Source organism: Scyliorhinus torazame, chromosome 17 (assembly GCF_047496885.1).
Source record: "Scyliorhinus torazame isolate Kashiwa2021f chromosome 17, sScyTor2.1, whole genome shotgun sequence".
In the NCBI taxonomy this organism is placed as follows: domain Eukaryota; kingdom Metazoa; phylum Chordata; class Chondrichthyes; order Carcharhiniformes; family Scyliorhinidae; genus Scyliorhinus; species Scyliorhinus torazame.
The window spans coordinates 145,896,181-145,917,366 of NC_092723.1; the positions used below are offsets into that span (position 1 = coordinate 145,896,181).

The 21,186-nt window shown below is 41.7% G+C and overlaps 2 protein-coding genes across 3 annotated transcripts in view; one reads left to right on the top strand and one right to left on the bottom strand.

The window, feature by feature from the left end:
• Positions 1-504: 504 nt before the first annotated feature.
• On the bottom strand, positions 505-14,807 carry LOC140394221 (mitochondrial dynamics protein MIEF1-like). 2 transcript variants are annotated; one of them, XM_072481228.1, is made up of 4 exons: positions 14,582-14,807; positions 11,984-12,141; positions 11,478-11,643; positions 505-5,186 (listed from the first exon to the last, which is right to left on the bottom strand). In XM_072481228.1, the coding sequence occupies exons 2-4, from the start codon at positions 12,125-12,127 to the stop codon at positions 4,135-4,137; spliced, it is 1,362 nt and encodes a 453-aa protein (XP_072337329.1). In that variant the 5' UTR covers positions 12,128-12,141; positions 14,582-14,807; the 3' UTR covers positions 505-4,134. The 2 variants fall into 2 exon arrangements, with proteins under 2 accessions (XP_072337329.1, XP_072337328.1); XM_072481227.1 differs by having other exon boundaries at positions 11,984-12,145.
• A 241-nt stretch (positions 14,808-15,048) lies between these two features.
• flii (FLII actin remodeling protein) overlaps positions 15,049-21,186 on the top strand; it is a 108,392-nt gene continuing 102,254 nt past the window's right edge. Inside the window, exon 1 of the mRNA XM_072481231.1 lies at positions 15,049-15,163. Within this exon, the coding sequence (XP_072337332.1) occupies positions 15,101-15,163 (63 nt within the window). The 5' untranslated portion in view covers positions 15,049-15,100. The remainder of the gene's footprint in view (positions 15,164-21,186) is intronic.

Sequence of the window (21,186 nt, forward strand, 5' to 3'; positions counted from 1 at the left end):
TGATCACTTAAATCATAGAATCACAGAATTTACAGAGGAGGCCATTCGGCCCATCGAGTCTGCACCAGCCCTTACAAAGACCACCCTGCTCAAGCCTACATCTCTACCCTATCCCGGTAACCCAGTAACCCCCACTTAACCTTATTGGACACTAAGGGCAATTGAGCATGGCCAATCCACCTGACCTGCACATCTTTGGACTGTGGGAGGAAACCGGAGCACCCGGAGGAAACCCACACAGACACAGGGAGAATGTGCAGACTCCGCACAGCCAGTGACCCAAGCCGGGAATCGAACCTGGCATTCTGGAGCTGTGAAATAACTGTGCTAACCACTATGCTACCGTGCTGGCCTCAATTGGTATAATTCTGAATGGTCAACCATACAGTTCACAATTGAAATTTTAATTAATGTTTAACCCCAAAGAGCCTCTATTTAACGCACATACCATTGGTCCAATATCTATTTCCAATTGTTAATTAATTTTTCATCAACACATGAAAGCATGCTTTATATGGTTTTTAATTTATGGAGAACATTTTTCTGCTCCCAAGTAGCGACATCTTACAGCTGGTTAAACTGCAGAGAGAAACTGTAAATGTCAGAACAGCTTTTTAATTGAACTTGATTAGTTGGTAGTTAATAGGACTCTAATCCCAGGATTCTGGGTTTGAGCCCCACATTGAGTAATTATTTTTCTTAAATTTAAAACTCAAGCTATATTAATAGATTGACACTGCATCTGCACAATCGGAGTCTGAATGTTTAAAGTAAGAGATACTTTTAGAGTACCCAATTCATTTGTCCCAATTAAGGGGCAATTTAGCATGGCCAATCTACCTAACCGGCACATCTTTGTGTTGTGGGGGTGAAACCCACGCAAACACGGGGAGAATATGCAAACTCCACGCGGACAGTGACCCAGGGCCAGGATCGAACCTGGGACCTCGGCGCCGTGAGGCAGCAATACGAACCACTGCACCACCGTGCTGCCCTAAAGTAAGAGATACTTAAGTGAAGCTCTGCTTTGTTGCTAAATAACTAAAGGACAGTTTAAGACACCATCATTCACAAAAATGCATAATTTCAGCAACAAAACTGTTGCCTCACTTCACAGACTGGAGATTGACTTTGCATTTGCACGTGTGCAGGATTTGCTGTCCCTCATATTGCAGCACAAATAAATGGCACTTCCTGATTTGGATAATTGTATTTCCAGATTCCTTTGGCCCCAGAAGTTACAGTAACAGCTTTTGTTCTGGATTCTATCTTCAAACTTAAATAGTAGGACACAGCCACAATCCTAATTTTATACCTTCACCACTGTTTGGACAAGAGGGGCCACGGACCTCAACCTTTCGCCAGGGAGGGGTGTTCAGAGGGACTGAAGGTGGGTTATCTGTGGTGGTGGGGGGGGGGGGGGGGGGAAAGAGAAAGAGAGACAGCTGATTTGGAACAGAAAACATACCATCTTTGTGTATACAACTATAGTGAAAAGGGAAGCACCTAAAAATCTAGCCAGTCACTGATCCAGTGTACATGATTAGCTCCCGAGAGATCAGCATCAGTTCTCATAATTCGTTATGCTTTATTTCGCTTTTAGTTTTCACTGAAGCAACATCCAAAGACTTCGAGATAGTGTGAAACCTTTGTGTATATAAAAAATACCCAGAGCAGGATTCCAGGGTGGAATGGAAGGGCTGGGATTCAAAAAAAAAAAAGTCGGAAAAAGACAAGTACTCCAAACAATGCGATTTATATCCCTGTGCGGTGGTCTCTGCTTCCTGGCAGCCAAAAGAAAACCCAATCTGTGAGAAACCTTCCCGCCACGACTGCTGGAACATTTTAAATTCAATTCATCCAACTGGAAAGTCTTCAGCAGAGGAAAAGGAAAACTGTGGCAGCAGCAGATATTATACCTTCTCGGCTACCGCTCTGAAGGACGGGAGTGTGCAGGTCAAACGAGTGGTTGAGGAAAGAATGGAAGACTCTGAAGGCAATGTTGAAGTGGTAAGATAGTCAATATTGAATATGAATATGAAGAAGATGACAATGAAGTGAGGCCAACTTTCCAGTAGAATGAGAAGATACTCGAATTGTCTCCAATACTGACCACATCGCCCTGTCTCAAGATAGAATAGCAAGGCACGAAAACAACTTGTGAAGATAAAGCAGAAACCCAAAAACAGAAGAAACTATTTTGCCAAGAATATAGTGTGTTTACTCACTATGCCAAAACGAGTGAAGAAACATTTGCAGTGGTTGAACATTGCTTGGAGTTCTATTTCAAACAGCATTGTGATGTTCTTGCTGCTTCGTACAAACATGCTAAAAAGAGGACTATCCAAAAAGACTTCAAACTTCTAATGAAAAGACAGGGATTTGTGACTGCCAAGACACCCTTGAATCTACTGATACTTTGTTACGACAACAGATAGATTTGTAGATCCCAAAGAGAAAATGCTGGCAAATTTCAGCAGGTCTGGCAGCATCTGTAGGGAGAGAAAAGAGCTAGTGTTTGAGTCCAGATGCCCCTTTGTTAAAGCTAAAAGACAAAGTGGGAAATATTTATACTGTGGAGTGAGAGTGTGGAGTGAGAGAATGAAAGATGAGTCATAACCACAGAAACCAAGGGAACTGGGTGCTAATTGCCACAGAAACCAAGAGTGCTAATGGCTGTCCCCAGAGAGAACAGAATATGTGAAAGGCCAAACAGCAGAGAAACTATCAGGTGATAAACTTGTGACAGATGTAGATGTGGGGAGAGGGTTAAATATGTATATATATATATACACACATGAAAGACCAGAAAGAAGGAAATGGTAACAGATAGTTAAAATGAAATGGGATGAAAACAAAGGGATTGAGGTGGGGTAGAGCTAATCATCTGAAGTTGTTGAATTCAATGTTGAGACTCCGGAAGGCTGTAGCGTGCCTAACAGGAAGAGATGTTGTTCCTTCAGTTTGCTTTGAGCATTGGAACATTGTAGCAGGTCAAGAACAGACATGTGGGCATGGGAGCAGGGTCTTGTGCAAGCAACGGAAAGGTCCGGGTCTGAATTCGCACAGACCGAAGGTGCTCAGCAAAACGATCACCCAGTCTGTGTTTGAGCTCTCCGATATAGAGAATTTGTAGATACTGCATTTATATAAAAAAAAAAAAAGAGCTTCTACACCTCTATTTTGGAGTTTTGCATTTTGACCCAGACATGACTTCCATGCCCAATGTTTGAGAACACTATAATGTTTTGTAATTGTTTTAAGGAAAACCTGCATCTAGTTCAGTAAAACTGGATCTGACCCTTCTACTTATATAATCTTTAAATTCCCATTATTCATATCCATCCAATAACAGCTCCAAATACCCTAGTAAGTTTCTTGTAATTTCAAGTATTTTAAATTACTTCATGTTTTATTGGTTTACAAAGTAAATAACAAAGCTAATTTCTTTTTAAAATTTAGAGTACCCAATTCATTTTTTTCAATTAAGGGGCAATTTAGCATCGCCAATCCACCTACCCTGCCCATCTTTGGGTTATGGGGGCAAAACCCACGCAACATGGGGAGAATGTGCAAACTCCCCACGGACAGTGACCCTGAGCCGGGCTCAAATCTGGGACCACGGTGCCATGAGGCAGCAGTGCTAACCACTGAGCCACTGTGCTGCCCTAACAAAGCTAATTTGACTTGTTAAAAGTATAGAAATAATAGGAAGTGATGAATCATGGCAGTAATTTATGCCACTTCTGCAAATGTCAATTGTAACTACAACATGTATCTCTGCATTGTTCATTTCTGTTTGGAATATTTCAGTCTTATCAACTGTAATGTTTGTAAGTCTGTAGAATACATAATAAAGGCATCAAATTATTTGTAGAAAAAAAACCTCAGTAGGTCTGGCAGCATTTGTGGAGAGAAAATAACGGTTAGAGTCCATTTGACGCCTCTGCAGTTCTGAAGAAGTCCTATGGACTCACGTTAACTTAGTTTCTCTCTCCCCATATGCTACCAGACTTGCTGAGTTTATCCAGCATTTTCTGTTACTATTACCTAAAATTTAAAGAAGTGTTCCAATACTGTAGATTTAAAAACCCTCTGATTTGAAGTTAGTGTGACATTACATTGCAGTTCCTGTCACTTAAACAGAATGTCCAAATGTGACACAGCACAGTAGAGGGTATAACCAATCTCATCAACCTCTTCCTCTGACAAATCGGACAACAGATTCACCTTGTTGTTCAGGTAGGCTGGCAGGCAGCCCATTTCCAAGTAGCCAATAAGCTCTTTGAGTGTTTGAGTAACCCGTTCAGCCAGTACTTCCTTGGTCCAGTCTTTTTCCAGTTGGCTCAGGTGCAGGATAACATTGGTTAGTTGGCTGCCCGTCAGCTTCCGCAGTGATAGCTGGTCCCTGCAGACTGCTTTCAGTACTTTTAAACAGAAGGATCTGAAGCCCAGGTCTGCACTGTCCAAGGATCGTAGCCTGCTGGTCTCAGCAGTCCAGAAACTCTGCTGCCATATATTTACAAGATTGCCTCTTATTTGTGGCTTGGAGACGAGTACGGTACCCTCCATTTCAATTACGGGCAGGATATCAATGCACAGGAGTTTCTCCCCATTGTGCTGTACTTTCAACTGCAGGACTTCAGCAGAAGCCTCTGGTCGAATAATGCAATCCAGTAAAGTACTGATCACCATCCAGTTCATACTCTCCAGCACCATCTTATGGAATACCTCAACGATTAACTTTGGTGACAGGTACCTTCCCACAATAAATCGATCCCAATAACTGATGCCTCGGGGAAAATATTCAGTGTTGTCCCTCCGTACCATCCATAGATCAGGGATGTTCAGTATGGTTTCTTCCCCTGCAACTAGGATCCACAGGTTTTCCTCAAGCAGCAGCGGCAGCATCAGGCAAACGTTGTCAGGGGCCACCATTTGGAGATCGTTGTACAGACTACCACTGAGGTACAGCTCTCCCAGGGGCACGCTTGGGTGCTTACTTTGAACAAATTTCTGCAGCTCAGTGCAGATGTTCATTGCGCACTGCTTGGCTTGGTTTAGCTCTACAGGAGGGATTGATCGGAGTGTGTAATAAGCTAGAAGCTTCTCCTGCAGACTGTCGCTGTGGTCAGCTTTACTGCTATCAGGTGTCACACTCTCCAATAAATAATCTTGGCAATTCCCTAGAAAATACAATCAGAGTTAATTGGAACATTAAAAAAATTCAATATATGAATTTTATACTCATCAAGATGAGGAACGTAATTTAACTTGTACGTCCCAAGGGTAGATACAGCATAAGGTTAGATCCAGTAAAGCGGCCTCTAGACTGTCCCATCAAACACTCTCCGAGCAGGTACAGTGCAAATTAGTTACAGGCAAAGAACCCTCAACTTTCCAAATATTGAGGGCAGCACGGTGGCACAGTGGTTAGTACTGCTGCCTCATGGCACCGAGGTCCCAGGTTCGATCCCAAATATTTAGGTGAAACAGATCTGGGAAAAGTAATCTCTGCTGTGGAGTGAAAGTTCAAGAATCAACCTGTGATCTTGCTGGTTTCAACATGGTTCAGAGCTATTCCTCAGTACCTTTATCCACAGAGCTTTTAAACATTCCAAAACTTTATTGCAACTGATTTGATTTCTAGAGAATAGTTTCAATGCACAATGAGAAGTAATTGACAAGAGTGCAGTCCCCGAGGCTAGGGACCTGATGTGTGATATTCTACCTGGAAATTATCTGGATGTATATGGAATAAGAAAGGCACAGAAAGAGGTTAATGAGCCCAACCAGTCCATGCCTGTGGTGTTAATAGTGCACTCATGCTTTCTCCCCTCTTTGCTCATCCAAATCCATTATTGTAACCCTCTACTTTCTCCCTCAAATGCTCGTCTAGCATCCCCTTAAAAAAAGTCTATACTATTCAACCACTCCGTGGTAGCTATTTCCACATTCTCGTCACTATTTTAGTAAAGAAGTTTCTTCTGAATTCCCTATTGGATTTCTTGGTGACAATATTATATTAGCCTCTGGTTACGCTCATCCCAATGACGAATGTGATATAAAATAGTTACTTTAGAGTTACTAGTTAATGTAATGTAGAAATAAGCCACTTTGATTCTTGCAGTTAGGGACAAAGGAATTTGAGACCGCATGGAAAAAGCAGGAAGAGGTGGGTCTATGAGAGTGATGCTGCATTGATAGGGGCCAGAGAAAGGGATTGGAAGTGAGCCAATCAGAATAGATCGAACAGGTCAGGAGGGACATAGGCTGACCTATGTCCGTCGAGTATGTGAAACTTGATACCATTTGAATTGATTTTGCAGAGATCCCTTTGTCTTTTAGTTCAGTCGTTTTCTGGGATGTAAGAAGCTGGATGTCTCTTACATTTCTGTAAGATGATTCAAGCTTGCAAGCTAAATAAATAACTTCTGTTTACGTGCGAATCCGTCTCAACTTTTATTGAGGCCAGACTGACAGAGAAAGAAATTTGGAGATCTACACCAACAGGAGGAATCATTCTCTCTCTATGTACTTTTCGGTCATCCCTCAGCCTTATTTCTTTCAAGAGAAAAAAAAAAAGATTTCCTGCCAATCTTTTCCTGATGTGTATACCCACACATTTCTGGTATAATTCTTGAAAGTTTCCTCTGCACCCTCTCCAGTGCCTGCACATTTTTATATATGGCAAACAGAACTGCACACAAGTATGATCTAGGGGCAGCACATGGTACAATGGTTAGCATTGCTGCCTACGGTGCTGTGGACCTGGGTTCGAATTCTGGCCCTGGGTCACTGTCCCCGTGTCCGTGTGGGTTTCACCCCCACAACCCAAAGATGTGCAGGTTAGGTGGATTGGCCATGCTAAATTGCCCCTTAATTGGGGAAAAACAAATAATTGGGTACTCTAAATTTATAAAAAAGAAAAAAAAAGTATGATCTAACCAAAGTTCTATATAGGTTCAGCATAACTTTCCTAAATTTTAATTCTATTCCTCTGGGAATCAATGATGTGGACCTGCTGTTGTAAGACTTCTTACTGTTCTGGGAATCAAGTCAGTGCTTGGTTTTCTGGCTCTGTTAACATATGGTGCAACATTCAGTGACTGGTGTATTTGTATTTTGATCCCCTTGTTCCTCTGCACCACCTAGACTTGCACCTTCCAAATAATAAGTGAATTCCTATTCTTCTTTGTCAAATGAAATTCAACATAGATAAATTGAGGTAGTATTTTACTATTATTTGCCCATACTGTGTGTTTACTAACATCTTCGTGTAGTTTGTTGGATTCCTCCCCCACTCCCCTCATATAATCTGCAAATTTTAAAATTGTGCTTTTGATTCCAAAATCCGAATTGTTAATGTAAATAGCGAACAGTATTGGTCCCAGCACTGATCCTTGTGGGACACCATGTCCCAACTTCTGCCACTCTCAATAACGCCCCTTTACTTTCGCTGTCTTGAGGCCAGCTCACAATTCATTCTTCCACTTGCCTGAATCCACATTATCTAGCCATATTCATTAGTATATTATTATGGGACATTTTATAGAATACCTTTTGAAAATCCAGATAAATTACCAAGTCTACTCAGTTAACTTCTCAAAAACTTCAATAAAGGCTGAACAAGCTAGATTTTCCCCTTTGAAATTCATGCTGGATATTCATTATTGTATTTCTCTTTTCTAGATGTTCTCGATTAATTTTCATAATAACAATATTGAGCTTGGTCTCCACCTTCTTGAATAAAATAGTTACACTAGTCATCCTTCAGTCCTCTGCCACTACTTTTTCTAATACATTCTTAAATGTTTAGTAATGCCTCTGTTATTTCTTCCCCAAGATTATTTTAAAATAAGTGGATGCAATCCATCCAGAACAGGGGTTTTAATCCAGAGTTTGATTAGTTTATTTAATACATCCTTTTTTTTTTTTAATTAAAAGAGTGCTGATCTCATTGCTCATTTGATCTTCTGTGCCGGTCTACCTGTTCCATCTCCCTAGTAGTTAACAAAGCAAAGCTATTTAATATGTCTACCATATTTGTATCATTATCCTATCTATCCCTCCTATTCCCGAAAGGTCCTATTCCCATGAGTCTTCCTTTTTTCCAATGATGTGCCTGAAAAATATTTTACTATTCTGTTTTATGTTCTTTAATATTTTGATTTCACTGATCCTCTTGGACTTCCGAATTGTCTTATCTCCCAATCTCTTCATCTTCTGTTATTTTCTGTCCCTCTGCTGCCTATATCGCAACAGGAGTAGGCCATTCAGCCCATCAAGCCTACTGCTTTATTCAAATCAATCATGGCTGATCGGTCACTTCTACACTAATCGGAAATCTATCAATCTCTATCTTAAACATACTCAATGACTGAAATCCCACAGCCCTCTGGGGCACAGAATTCCAAAGATTCACAACATTTTGTGGAAAGCAATTTCTCCTCATCTCGGTCAAGAGTGGCATCCCCCTTATTTTGAAATTGTGCCTCCAGGTTGTAGCTCCCCAACTAAAGGAAACTTTTTACCTGCACCTACACTATTCTTTTTTAAAAATAAATTGAGTGTACCCAATTCAGTTTTTCCAATTAAGGGGCAATTTAGCGTGGCCAATCCACCTACCCAGTACACCTTTGGGTTGTGGGGGCGAAATCCACGCAAACCCCACACGGACAGTGACCCAGAGCCGGGATCGATACCCTATTCTTTAAGTATTTTGTAGATTTCAATAAGATCACCTCCCATTCTTTGAAACTTTAAGAATACAGGCCCAGTTTGCCCAATCTCTCTTCATAAGGCAGTCCCACCATCCCAGAATAAGTATGACAAACCTTTATTCTACTCCCTCTATGGTAATAATATCCTTTGAGGTAAGGGAACCAAAACTTCACACACTACTCCAGGTGCGGTCTAACCAAGCTTCTGTACAACTGAAACAAGACCGCAGTTCTCCTATATGCAAATCCTCTTGAGATATCCTTAACATATGCTTTATATCTTTATTCATCTAGGGAGAACCACTAGTGTTGCATTTGTTCTTTCCTTTTAGCTTAATCTATTTTATATTCGCTCTGAACACAGTTTCAAATGTTTGCCTAAATTGTTCCAAATTATTTTAGGAAAAAGGTAGTTTTAAGGAATTTAAGTTATATTAGTAAACATTAGAAGTAAGCTATAGCTTTAGGCAGGCTTAATTTGATGTTTCTGTGCCTGGAAGGATCTTATAGTTAGATTCATACTGGACAAAGATGTTTTTGTGTGTGTGTTGGGGGGTTGGTTAAGTTAAAACTGATAGAGGCAGCTACAGTGTGAAGAGTAAATATAGTTGTTTGGAGCCCCCCCCCCCCCCCTGTTCTTTAGTTTAGCTGGAAGCTATAACACTTGGCGGGGAGGGGTGGGGACATTTCTCTCAGCTTTGCCAGAAGAAAAATCAGACAAAGGAGTAATGATTAAGAAAGCCAGTGCCAGAAATCTCAAGGAAACTGGAGAAATGAAGAGGAGTTTCCAGGGAGCCTGAAGTTAAAGGAACAAAGAGGAACTGGGAGCAGAACAGTGTACTGTTCATTTCAGGTCATAGAACTGTAAAGAAGCTGGCTAGTGAGAAGTCACAAAGATATCTGAAGTAGCTCTAAGGTTTGTGATACTTTGCTACAGTTTTGAGAAGTTAATTGAACGAATTGTGGGAACCGGTGGCTAGATGAGTAAAAGTAGCAAAGACACAAATTTCCTAAAAGGGGTTGGTGTAAATTCTGGAGTAGATTCGCTGGTAGACGTGGAGCAGAAACTGTTCAAAAGAGTCCTTTGAATTCAAATGCAACCTGCTAATGGAAACCCTTATTACAAGAGAAGATTTTAAAATGTGTTTTTGGGATTAGAGTTTGGGGGATTCCGAGGAAGAAATCCACAGACACTAACTTGGTCTCAGAGCAGAGTGTGTATTTGACCACAGCTAAATCAGTGTGCCTTAAAAAATGAACTTGACCAGTGTAGCTTCAAAAGTACTTCTGTCATCCGCATTACAACCTCTCTCTAAATGTCAGAAACACCAAGGAACTGATCATCGACTTCAGGAAGCGTAACACGACACACACTCCGGTCTGCATCAATGGCTCCGAAGTGGAGATGGTCGATAGCTTTAAGTTCCTGGGGGTCACCATCACCAACAGTCTGTCCTGGTCCACTCACGTTGATGCAGCAATCAGGAAAGCCCAACAATGTCTCTACTTCCTACAGAAGCTAAAGAAACTTGGCATGTCTGCATCAACTCTCACAAACTTGTGCAAATGTGCGATAGAGAGCATCCTATCCAGCTACATCACAGCCTGGTATGGCAACTGCTCGTTCCAAGATCGCAAGAAGCTGCAGAGTGTGGTGAACTCAGCCCAACGTATCACACAAGCTTGCCACCCCCACATTGATTCTGTATACACCTCCCGCTGCCTCAGAAGGCTGACAGCATTGTCAGAGACCTCTCCCACCCAGGCATTGCCTTCTTCCAGAACCTTCCATCAGCCAGAAGGTTCAGAAGTCTAAAGACCCACACATCCAGACATAGGAACAGCTTCTTCCCCACAGCTACAAGACTCCTCAACGACTCCCCCTCGGACTGATCTGTTCTCTGTAAGAACACTATTCTCAACGCCCTATGCTGCTCTGGCTCATTTATTTGCTTTGTTTGGCCCCTTGTTCCGTGCTGTAATCAATCACTGTTTGTTGATGTATCATTTGTCAATGTCCTCTGTTGATTATTCTTTTTGTACGTACGTTCCCTCGGCCGCAGAAAAATACTTTTCACTGTGCTTGGTACATGTGACAATAAATCAAATCAAATTAATCTTAAAGCCTATGTGTAACTGTTAAGATAAAGGGGGAGTAAAGGAGTGTTGTATTATAATCCAATTTTTCCATTTTTTTTGTTAAAGTTAATTAGTGGTCTGTGACTCTTCCTCCACGTTTGATTTTATAAAAAGTAAAAGTTGCAGTCATTTGAGCCAGGGTTCCTCCCATCTATTTATATCAACTAGATTGTACCAATTGATGTTTGTCAAGGTTGTTGTCCATTTTATTTTCCCAAGTTCTATTCTCAGTCTCTCAAAATCAGCTTTATCTAATTTCTTCACTTGTTGTCTAGATGCTTTACTTCTCATATCTGCTCAGGTTCATTCCCTGGTACTAGATCCAACAACAAACCTTCCCCTATTTGACTTTTTTTAAAATCAAAAGGCAGAATACTGCAGGTGCTGGAAATCTAAAATAAAAATAGAAAACGTTGGAAAAATCTTTCCTTATTTGAAAATACACATTGGGAACTCCATTTCCTTCTCCCCATACTTACCTTTTCTGTCCAATTAATATCAGGATAGTTATAATTCCTGATGATGATTAGTCTATGTTTTTATATTCAATTCCCTAATTTGTCCTCCTCCACCTCCCTTCCACTAGAGAATTACAGTTTAGGAGCACAGCTTTACCGTGTTCATGGTTGGATTTGGTACTCGGCATTCCGTGCAGAGATTCATCTGTCTGCATGTTCACCAGTTTTGGAGGTGCATCAATCCAGGTGTAATCTTGCTTCACTGGCTGTGTGACTATCTTGTCCAGGGAGCTGTCTGGTGGATCACTGGCCTTGTCAAACATCTAAAAGAATACAAAAGGATCTCAACAAGTTTGCTTTGCTTTGTTCCATGTAAAATCTCAATCGTTAATAACTTGACAGACCTCAATCTGAACAATCCCAAAGGGGTGAATACAGAGTAGTTAAAACAGGGACTCATGATTGATTTGACCTCCACCTTTGTCCAGTGTCATAAGGGACATACTGTCCATACTATAAAATTGTGTGGGTGATGCTGAATTAATGTGATCTGTTCCCCCCTCCCAAAAGAGATCCTCAGCTTATTCATCCCTTTCAAAACATCAACCCACAGATGCGATACAATAGGAAGCCCATAGAAAACTCTTAGCGGTACCAACTCACCCGTTTAACAGCCACCGTGGCAATAGCGAGTACAGCAGCCCCTCCAACACCCAACACCAGCCGGGCATTTGCCAGCAGGAAGTCAATGACATCTCCCAGCCCACTGTCCCTCCACTTTCCTTTTCCCTGAGCGATATTGGCCATCCTGAAGCAAAACTCTAGCTGGGAAAACATTACAAACAATACATTTTAAAACCTTCAATAACAGTTTTACTCAGTTTCTTCCCCGTTCCCAAAAGTAGTAATGTCTGCTGGCACGAGGTTCCATAAGCACCAGGAGTGGTTCCATAAGGAGTCTTCATGAGTGAAAAATATTGATGGGTTTAAAAAAAAAAAAAAATTTAGAGTACCCAATTCATTTTTTTCAATTGAGGGGCAATTTAGCGTGGCCAATCCACCTACTCTGCACATCTTTGGGTTGTGGGGGCGAAACCCACACAAACACAGGGAGAATGTGCAAACTCTGCATGGACAGTGACCCAGAACCAGGATCGGACCTTGGCGCCGATTGATGGGTTACTTAACTGTGGAAGGCACTGCAGCAATGCCAAAATTCTGTAGAACCTAGCCAACACATTCATGGTCATAAAGATACTCAGAACCCAATGAATTACGGAGAAGTGCAGTTACAGTTGGGAGTTGTTCCAAAGGTCTGCCCTGTGCTCAGTGACAATGCCCAAGGGGCTGCTTTGATGTTCACACACTGCACCAGCAATACATGGATAGCAATCAGAAGCGGATCATTTTAGTTTTGTTTAAGTGCCTTAACTCCCTGCTGACCTAGTTTTCATTTTCAAAGGCAGTATTCAACAAAAGAAAAATAGATAGAAGTGTATTCAGTTATCGGCAAGGTACAGAGAAGGGCACATTTAAATCCCAGAATTTATATGAACAACAGATTAGGAAAGATGACAATCCGGAGGCTTTCCTCCCTTGAAAATAGGAGACTGTCATGTTATCAAAGATATTGTACAATACACAAGCATTATAGAATTTCTACAATGCAGAAGGATGCCATTCGGCCCATCAAGTCTGCACCGACTTTTGGGAAGAGTACCCTACCTCAGCCCACACCCCCACCCTATCCCCGTAACTCAGTAACATCACCTAACCTTTTGGACACCAAGGGATAATTTAGCATGGCCAATCCACCTAACTAACCTGCACATCTTAAGACTGTGGGAGGAAACCACACAGACATGGGGAGAAAGTGCGAACTCCACAGTGACTCAAGGCTGAAATTGAACCCAGGTCCCTGGTGCTGTGAGGCAGCAGTGCTAGCCAGTGCTGCCCACCCACCCCATTTACTATCTAGTTATTCTCCTCTCTCACCATTCCGTCACAGTAAACCGAGTGTCCATTGACACCTGTAGCTGCAGCCTTAGGAACAAAGGGTCTTAATGCCACATTAAAAAATGGAAACGGAACTAGTTTGAATATTAGCAGATACTTTGGTTAACTTTTTCCTGCACATCAGAGATGGTTCAGAAGAAGTTTACTGGATTGATACCTAGAATGAGTGGGGTTTTTTGTGAAGATAGGTTGGAAATACAGCCGTTTCCACTAGAGTTAAGAGTATACCTGTGTCTAGGGCAGCACGATGGCACAGTGGTTACCATTGCTGCCTCACTGCTCCGAGGTCCCAGGTGGGGTTACAGGGATAGGGGACAGGAGATTGAGACTAAGTAGGGTGCTCATCAGAGCAAGGGCCAGTGCAGACTCAATGGGCTGAATGGCCTCCTTCTACAATGTAGGGAATCTATGAAAACTTGATTGAAGTATAAAAGATCCTGAACGGTATTGACAAGCTAGGTGTTGAAAGGATGTTCTCTCTTATGGGCGTCGGTCCAGAACTAGAGGGAAACGGTTTTAAAATTAGGAAGTCACCCTTAGAGATGAGAATTTTTTTCTTTCAATGGGGGGGGGGGGGGGGAGAGATGGGGAATGTGGAACTCAACAGAATGTGGAACTGGTTTGCTGTCTCGACTTGGCAGCAAACCAGTGCCATGCCGGCCCGTGCAACAGGGACCGATGGAGCAGTACCGTGCAGAAGCGGGAGAGGGCTCAGAGCCCCACATTATTGTAACCTGCTGAAAGAAATACCAGACCGGCCTCTGGACGGCCAGCACTTGGACCTGCGGAACCCATTTTATAAAGGAAAACTATCATTTAAAAAATAAATATTGGCATTAAAGCAAAATACTGCTGGAGATACGAAACAAAAGAACTCAACAGGTCTGACAGCATGCGTGGAGAGAGAAAAGCGATAACCTTTCCAGTCCAAATGAGACCCTTCGGAACAGATGCTGTCAGCCCTGCTGAGTTTTTTTCCAGCACTTTCTGCGTCTATAGACATAAACGTGACTGCGGCGAAAAAAAAATCCGCATTCGGTTGAGAGATTGACAAAAAAAGTCACCTGGTAATTAATTTAAAAAAATCATAATTCGCAATTTCAAATGGAGATGCACATCTGACCTTAAAAATAACTGTCCAAAGTCAATATTCCCATTTCATAATTAATAATTGATTATAATTAGAGTAATTAATCCTATAATTCAATTTAGAAATTGTTTTTTTTTAAAAAATCTACGACTTACATTTTGGGACGATTGATGTTTAAATCATAGACAGGTGAGCCGGGCACAAGTTCCTGTCAATCATTCAGTGACCGGTGGTGGGGGGGAATCTTTATTGGATGTCCTGGAACCTGACTGTCTCAGACAACGACTAAAAGACGAGCGGCCGGGCTATCACTCGCCACCTGGGGAGACATTTTCAACCGCTTCCTCCAGCTTCGCGCGGACACCCGTCTTTCTCAATTTCTTCTTGGAAGCGACGCGCGATCCACACAGCGCCCCGCCCATTAATAGTGACTGACAGCAGACCTGATCAATCACCGACGGTGGCTGGGCAGTGAGGGGTGGGTGGGAGCTGGAAGGTGACGTCACTTCGAGAGGCGGGAGAACCGGGTGGTCACCGAACCTGATGGCCGCGCTGTGATTGACGGAACTCTGGACCAATCACAGCGTCAAAAGGCCCGGAAGGCGTGGGGAGCGGAGGGGTGGGGCTTAGAGGCGGTTGGTTGAGGGACGCCGCGAACAACTGTCACAGTCAACATGGCTGCAACTGGGGTCCTACCCTTCATCAGAGGCGTAGATTTAAGTGGAAATGATTTTAAAGTAAGTTAGTCACATTATTGTCAATACAAATACACTGTAATTAAGTTGGGTGTTAAATACCAGGGGTTTGTCGCTCAGTTTCTTCAGTCAGTGAGGCTGAAAAGGCCCAGAGCCTCGGCCTGGGTGTCGACCCTTCTCTAATTTAATATTTACGTTCCCATATAATTTGATATATTCCCTGATGTCTGTACAATATCTGCAAAGTGCTTGATACCTTTATATAGTTGTTAATTTAACAGCAACAATAGCTTGTATTTACGTAGCTCTTTTAATAAGAATATAAGAAATAGGAACTGAATTAGGTCATTTAGCTCTTCGTGCCTACTTCCGTCATTCAACAACAGTATGGCTGATTTCCTGTTGCAACTCCCATCTTCCTGCACTATTTCCATTTCCCTTAATTCCCTTAATACTCAAAACTCTATCCAACTCTGTCTTGAATATACTCAAGCGACTGGCATCCACAGCTCTCTGGTCTAGAGAATTCTAAAGATTCACAAGGATGACTCCTTATTCTGTATCTGTGCCCCATGTGTTCTAGAATCCTCAACTGGGGAAACATTTTCTCAGTATTTGCCCTGTCAAGCCCCTTAAAATGTTTAATTTACATCACTTCTCATTATTCTAAACTCCTGGGAATATAGGCTGAGTCTACCTTATCTTGTCACAGGACAATCTCCCCATCCCAGGAGCTAGTCTAGTGAACCATTGTTGTGCTTGCTCTAGGACAAGTATGTTCTTCCTTGGTAAGGAGACCAAAACTGCACACTACTGCCAGTGTGGCCTCTCCAATGTCCTGTGTAATTGTAGTAAGACTCCTTTACTCATACACTCCAATCCCTTTGTAACAAAAATAGCATGTCAATTACCTTTCTACTTGCCTGCTGTAGCTATGTGCTAACTTTATGTGATTCCTGTACAAGGAAATCCAGGTTCCACTGAATGCAAATGTTTCTTAGTGTCTCACCATTCAGAAAATATTATTTAAAATTTTCTTACTGAAATGGATAAGTTTCACCACATTGTGTTCCATCTGCCATGTTCTCTCTATGACCCTCTGCAACATCTCTGTATTCCCCTGTCCACTTACTTTCCCACCTGGGCAGCACGGTAGCACAATGGCTAGCACTGTTGCCTCACAGCACCAGAGTCCCAGGTTCTGTGCAGAGTCTGCACGTTCTCCCCATGTCTGCGTGGGTTTCCTCCGGTGCTCCGGTTTCCTCCCACAAGTCCCGAAAGACGTGCTGTTAGGTAATTTGGACATTCTGAATTCTCCCTCTGTGTACCTGAACAGGCGCTGAAATGTGGCGACTAGGAGCTTTACACAATAATGTCATTGCAGCATTAATGTAAGCCTACTTGTGACACTAATAAAGATTATTAATTATTAACAGTGTATTGTCAACAAAATTGGGTGTGTTACACCCGTCTATGCCTTTAATATAGATTGAGATTACTCTCCGATTAGTCATGATCTTCTTAAACGACAAAGTAGGTTCGAGGGGCTGGTGATCTACTCCTTGTTCGTGTTGTAAATAGCTGATGTAGCAAAACATTCCAAGGTACTTCACAGAATGTTATGGACATTGAGCCACATAATGAGAAATTAGAGCAGATGACCAAAAGCTTGGTCAAAGAGTTAGATTTTAAGGAATGGCCAAAAGCAGAGTAGAGAGGTTCAGTGAGGGAGTGCCAGAGCTTCGTGGCTTGGCAGCTGAAAGAATAACTGCCAATGGTAGAGTGATTAGAACAAGGAACAATACAGCACAGGAACAGGTCCTTCGGCCCTCCAAGCCTGCGCCGATCACGTGTCCTATCTAGACCAATGACCTGTATCCTTCTATACCCTGTATTTTCATGTGGCTATCCAGATAAGTCTTTAAAGTCGCTAACTTATCTTCCTCAACCACCTCACTTGGCAGTGCATTCTAGGCCACCACCACTCTCTGTGTAAAAAAACTTCCCCCATACATCTCCACTGAACCTATCCCCCTTCACCGTGAACTTGTGCCTCTTTGTAATTGTCATTTCCACCCTGGGAAAAGCCTCCAACTGTTCATCCTATCTATACCCCACATAATTTTGCAAATGTCTATCAGGTCACCCCTCAGCCTCCGTCTCTCTAGGGAGAACAATCCAGTTTATTCAATCTCTCCTCATAGCTAATACCCTCCATACCAGGCAACAGCCTGGTAAACCTTTTCTGCACTCTCTCCATGTCCTTCTGGTAGTGTGGTGACCAGAATTGGACACAGTATTCCAAATGTGGCCTTACCAACGTTCTATATAACTGTAACATGGGCAGCATGATGGCGCAAGTGGTTAGCACGGTTGCCTCACGGCGCCGAGGTCCCAGGTTCGATCCCGGTTCTGGGTCACTGTCCATGTGGAGTTTGCACATTCTCCCCGTGTTTGCGTGGGATTCGCCCCCACAACCCAAAAGATGTGCAGGGTAGGTGGATTGGCCATGCTAAAATTGCCCCTTAATTGGAAAAAAATTAATTGGATACTCTAAAATTAAAATAAATAGATAACTGTAACATAATTTGCGAGCTTTTATACTTGATACCCCGACCGATGAAAGCAAGCATGCCATATGCTTTCATTACCACCATTTCTACCTGTGCTACCACTTTTAAGGATCTGTGGACCTGCACGCCCAGATCTCTCTGTGTGCCTATGTTCCTGATGGTTCTGCCATTTATTTTATAGCTCCCTCCTGAATTGAATCTACCAAAATGCATCACCTTGCATTTGTCTGGGTTAAATTCCATCTGCCATTTCTCCACCCAAAAGATTATAATCATATTTTTTTTTCATAAATTTAAAGTACCCAATTCATTTTTTTCCAATTAAGGGGCAATTTAGCGTGGCCGGTCCACCTAGCCAGCACATCTTTGGGTTGTGGGGGCGAAACCCACGCAAATTCCTCACGGACAGTGACCCAGAGCCAGGATCGAAACTGGGACCTCGACGCCGTGAGGTAGCAGGGCTAACCCACTGCGCCACCGTGCTGCCCTAAAGTCATATCCTTAAGAGGCCAGAAATTGAGGACTGAGAAATCTAATTGAAGTTGTGCAGCTGAAGGAGATTGCGGAGATAATGGGTGAGGCCATGAAACAATTTAAAACAAGGATGAGAATTTTAAAATTAAGAGGTTGCTTGACTGGTTGACTGGGTGCCAATGTATGTTCGCAAATCCAGGGAGTCGAGTGCTATACATGACCTCAGTAACCAGGTGGAGTGCATGGGACCTGGTGTGACATGGGCAACAGAATTTTGAATAACTTTGAATTTGCAAAGTAAAGAATGAGGAAGACCAGCAGGACATGCATTGGAATACTTAAGTCAAAATTTTTCAGGGTTTCATTAGCAGATGGGCATGGACAAATTTGGGTGTTACATTATTGTCAAATTTAATGTGTCAATAGTTTGTGAATCCCTCTTCCTGTCAAAGTTTTAAGCTGTTATCAAGATGGTACTTTGTTCATAACAATAAAAACTTTACATGTTATATTTCCAAGTTATTAATCGTAGTTTAATTTTTCTTTACACATAATTTGCTGGTGAAATAATGCAAATAAATAAAGGAATTTCTTGTAAAATGAAACAGTTCTGCCTGGTGCTCTCCCAATATTTATATCTCAAGCCTAATCATTTACATTACCTATTCATTTATCTCATTGCTGGTTTGGGACCATATTCTACGCAAAGTGGCTGCTGTGTTGCCTACATTACAATGGTGATTTAAGCATCATGTTGATTTCTCATATTTATTTAGAACATGAGTAGCTATGAGCTTGTCAGTAGCTGGCCTATGGGAGTACCATGTTTGTGGAGGATGGGAAAGGTTAATTAATATGATCACTTTTGCAATAGCATGGTGGTTAAAATCAAATCTGTCCTGATACTTCAATTCTCTCATGGTTAGGTTTTTAACTCAAAGTCTGAGATTGACCAGTTCAGTTCCTTATGATTCTCTAGTATGGAAAATTACAGCAGTATTACAAAACTAAATGATAAAGATTGTTACATTTAACTTTCAATATTAAGTGCGGAAACATGATTCTGAACCGCTTACTAGTGCTTCTCTCTTTCCCCGCCCCAAGTCGATGTCTTTGTTATTTTTAATATGAAAATAGAAAATGCTGGGAATACTCAGCAAGTGAGTTTGCATCTGCGGAGAGAAATAGCTTTAACAATTCGGATCAAATTGCCTTTCATGAGAATAGTATTTTGCTTTTCATTGTTTATAACTTTGAGATTCACTCTCTGGCTAGTGATATACTTTATAATTATTTCTAATCGTTTTACATATTTCTATAAGAGTGAACATTTCACAATTATTTTGCCGCCTTTTCCCTGTTTTAGAGGTGCAAGCAAGATGTGTTTGGGGAAAGGCCAGTTTTTAAGTACTCATGACAGATGTGCAACGCTAAAGACTTATTTCAGACCCCAAAACCCACCAGCAGCTGGCTACATTAGACATTTGTAGCATTTGGGAGTTTAAAGAAGTCAATGCACAAAATTGATAACAAAACTTTGGAACAAAATAAAGTACTGCCAGTGAAACCACTATTTTCAGTAATGCACTGTATTATTGCCCAATGAATCAAAAATATGTCAATATAATGGTGCAGCATTTATGTGCTGGGGGTTGATCTGCATTAGTTATAAAACTAGAATGATAAAATAATATTTCAATGTTCCAATATTTAATTGTTTTCTTTGTTTACAAATATAGGTTATGGTGCAGAAAAAAAGGCTGTTCAGCCCATTGTGTCTGCACCGGCCAATACAGATGAAAAATAGATTAACCGCTCATTTCAATCCAATTTCCAGCCCTTGGTCTGTAACCTTGCAGGTTATAGCATGTCAGGTGCAGACCCAGGTACCTTTAAATGAGTTGAGAGCTTTCGCCTCACCACCAACTTAGTGAATTCCAAACACCCACCACCCACTAGGTGAAAAGGTTTTTCCTCATGATCCCTCTAATCCTTCTACCAATTACCATGGATCTATACTCCTGGTAATTGACCCTTCAGATAGCAGAGATAAGTCTTTCCTATCCTGTCTAGACCCCTAATAACTTTGTACACTTCAAGTAGGTCACCCCTTAGTCTCTGTTCTAAGGAAAACAACCCTAGCCCATTCAATCACTCTTCATAGTTGCAATTTTCAAGCCATGGCAATATTATTGTAAATCTCCTCTGCACTCTTTCCCGAGTAATTATGTCCTTCCTGTAATGTGGTGAACAGAACAGTACACAATACTCCAGCTATGCCGAAACAAACATTTTGTACAGTTCCATCATTAGATGCCTACTTTATATTCAGTACTTCGTCCAAGAAAGGAAAGCATACCATATGTTTTCTTGACCATCTTGTGTCCTGCTACCTTCAAGGCCCTGTGGACATGTGCTGTAAGGTCCCTCGCCTCCTCAACCCCTCTTAATACCATACAATTTATCAAGATTCCCATGCTTTGTTTACTCTCCTCAAATGTATTACCTCACACTTTTCCACTATCAACTACATGGCCAATTTTTGTGTCATCTGCAAATTTCTCAATCATGCCATGCACATTTAAGTCTATATCATTAATATATACAATAAACAGCAAGGCCCCCAACACTGAACCCTGTGGAACACCTCTGGAAATGATTTTCCATTCGCAAAAGCACCCATCAACCATTACCCTTTGTTTTCTGTCACTGAGCCGAGCCAATTTTCGATCCAACTCGCCAACTTCCCTTGCATACTATGGGGTCTCGCTTTTCAGACCAGCTTTCCATGTGGGGCATTGTCAAATGCCTTACTGAAATCCATGTAGACAATATCTACTGCCGTACCCTCAACATTTCTCAAAAAACGTTCTCAATTTTTTATTAAATTAGTAAGACACGATCTTCCCCTTAACAAAACCATCCTGACTATATCTGATCAATTTGTGCCTTTTTTGATATTTTTTTAATTAGAGTTTTTTCATTTTTACAAATAACACAATAAACCCTGAAAACTGA

Bases quoted from the DNA above. Each gene is read 5' to 3' on its own strand.
- LOC140394221 (XM_072481228.1), bottom strand. From the start codon at position 12,127: ATGGCCAATATCGCTCAGGGAAAAGGAAAGTGGAGGGACAGTGGGCTG. The intron at 11,644-11,983 runs GTGAGTTGGTAC...GTATTCTTTTAG, and splicing joins CCACGGTGGCTGTTAAACGG to ATGTTTGACAAGGCCAGTGA. The intron at 5,187-11,477 runs GTAAAGCTGTGC...TGTATTTTCTAG, and splicing joins CAAATCCAACCATGAACACG to GGAATTGCCAAGATTATTTA.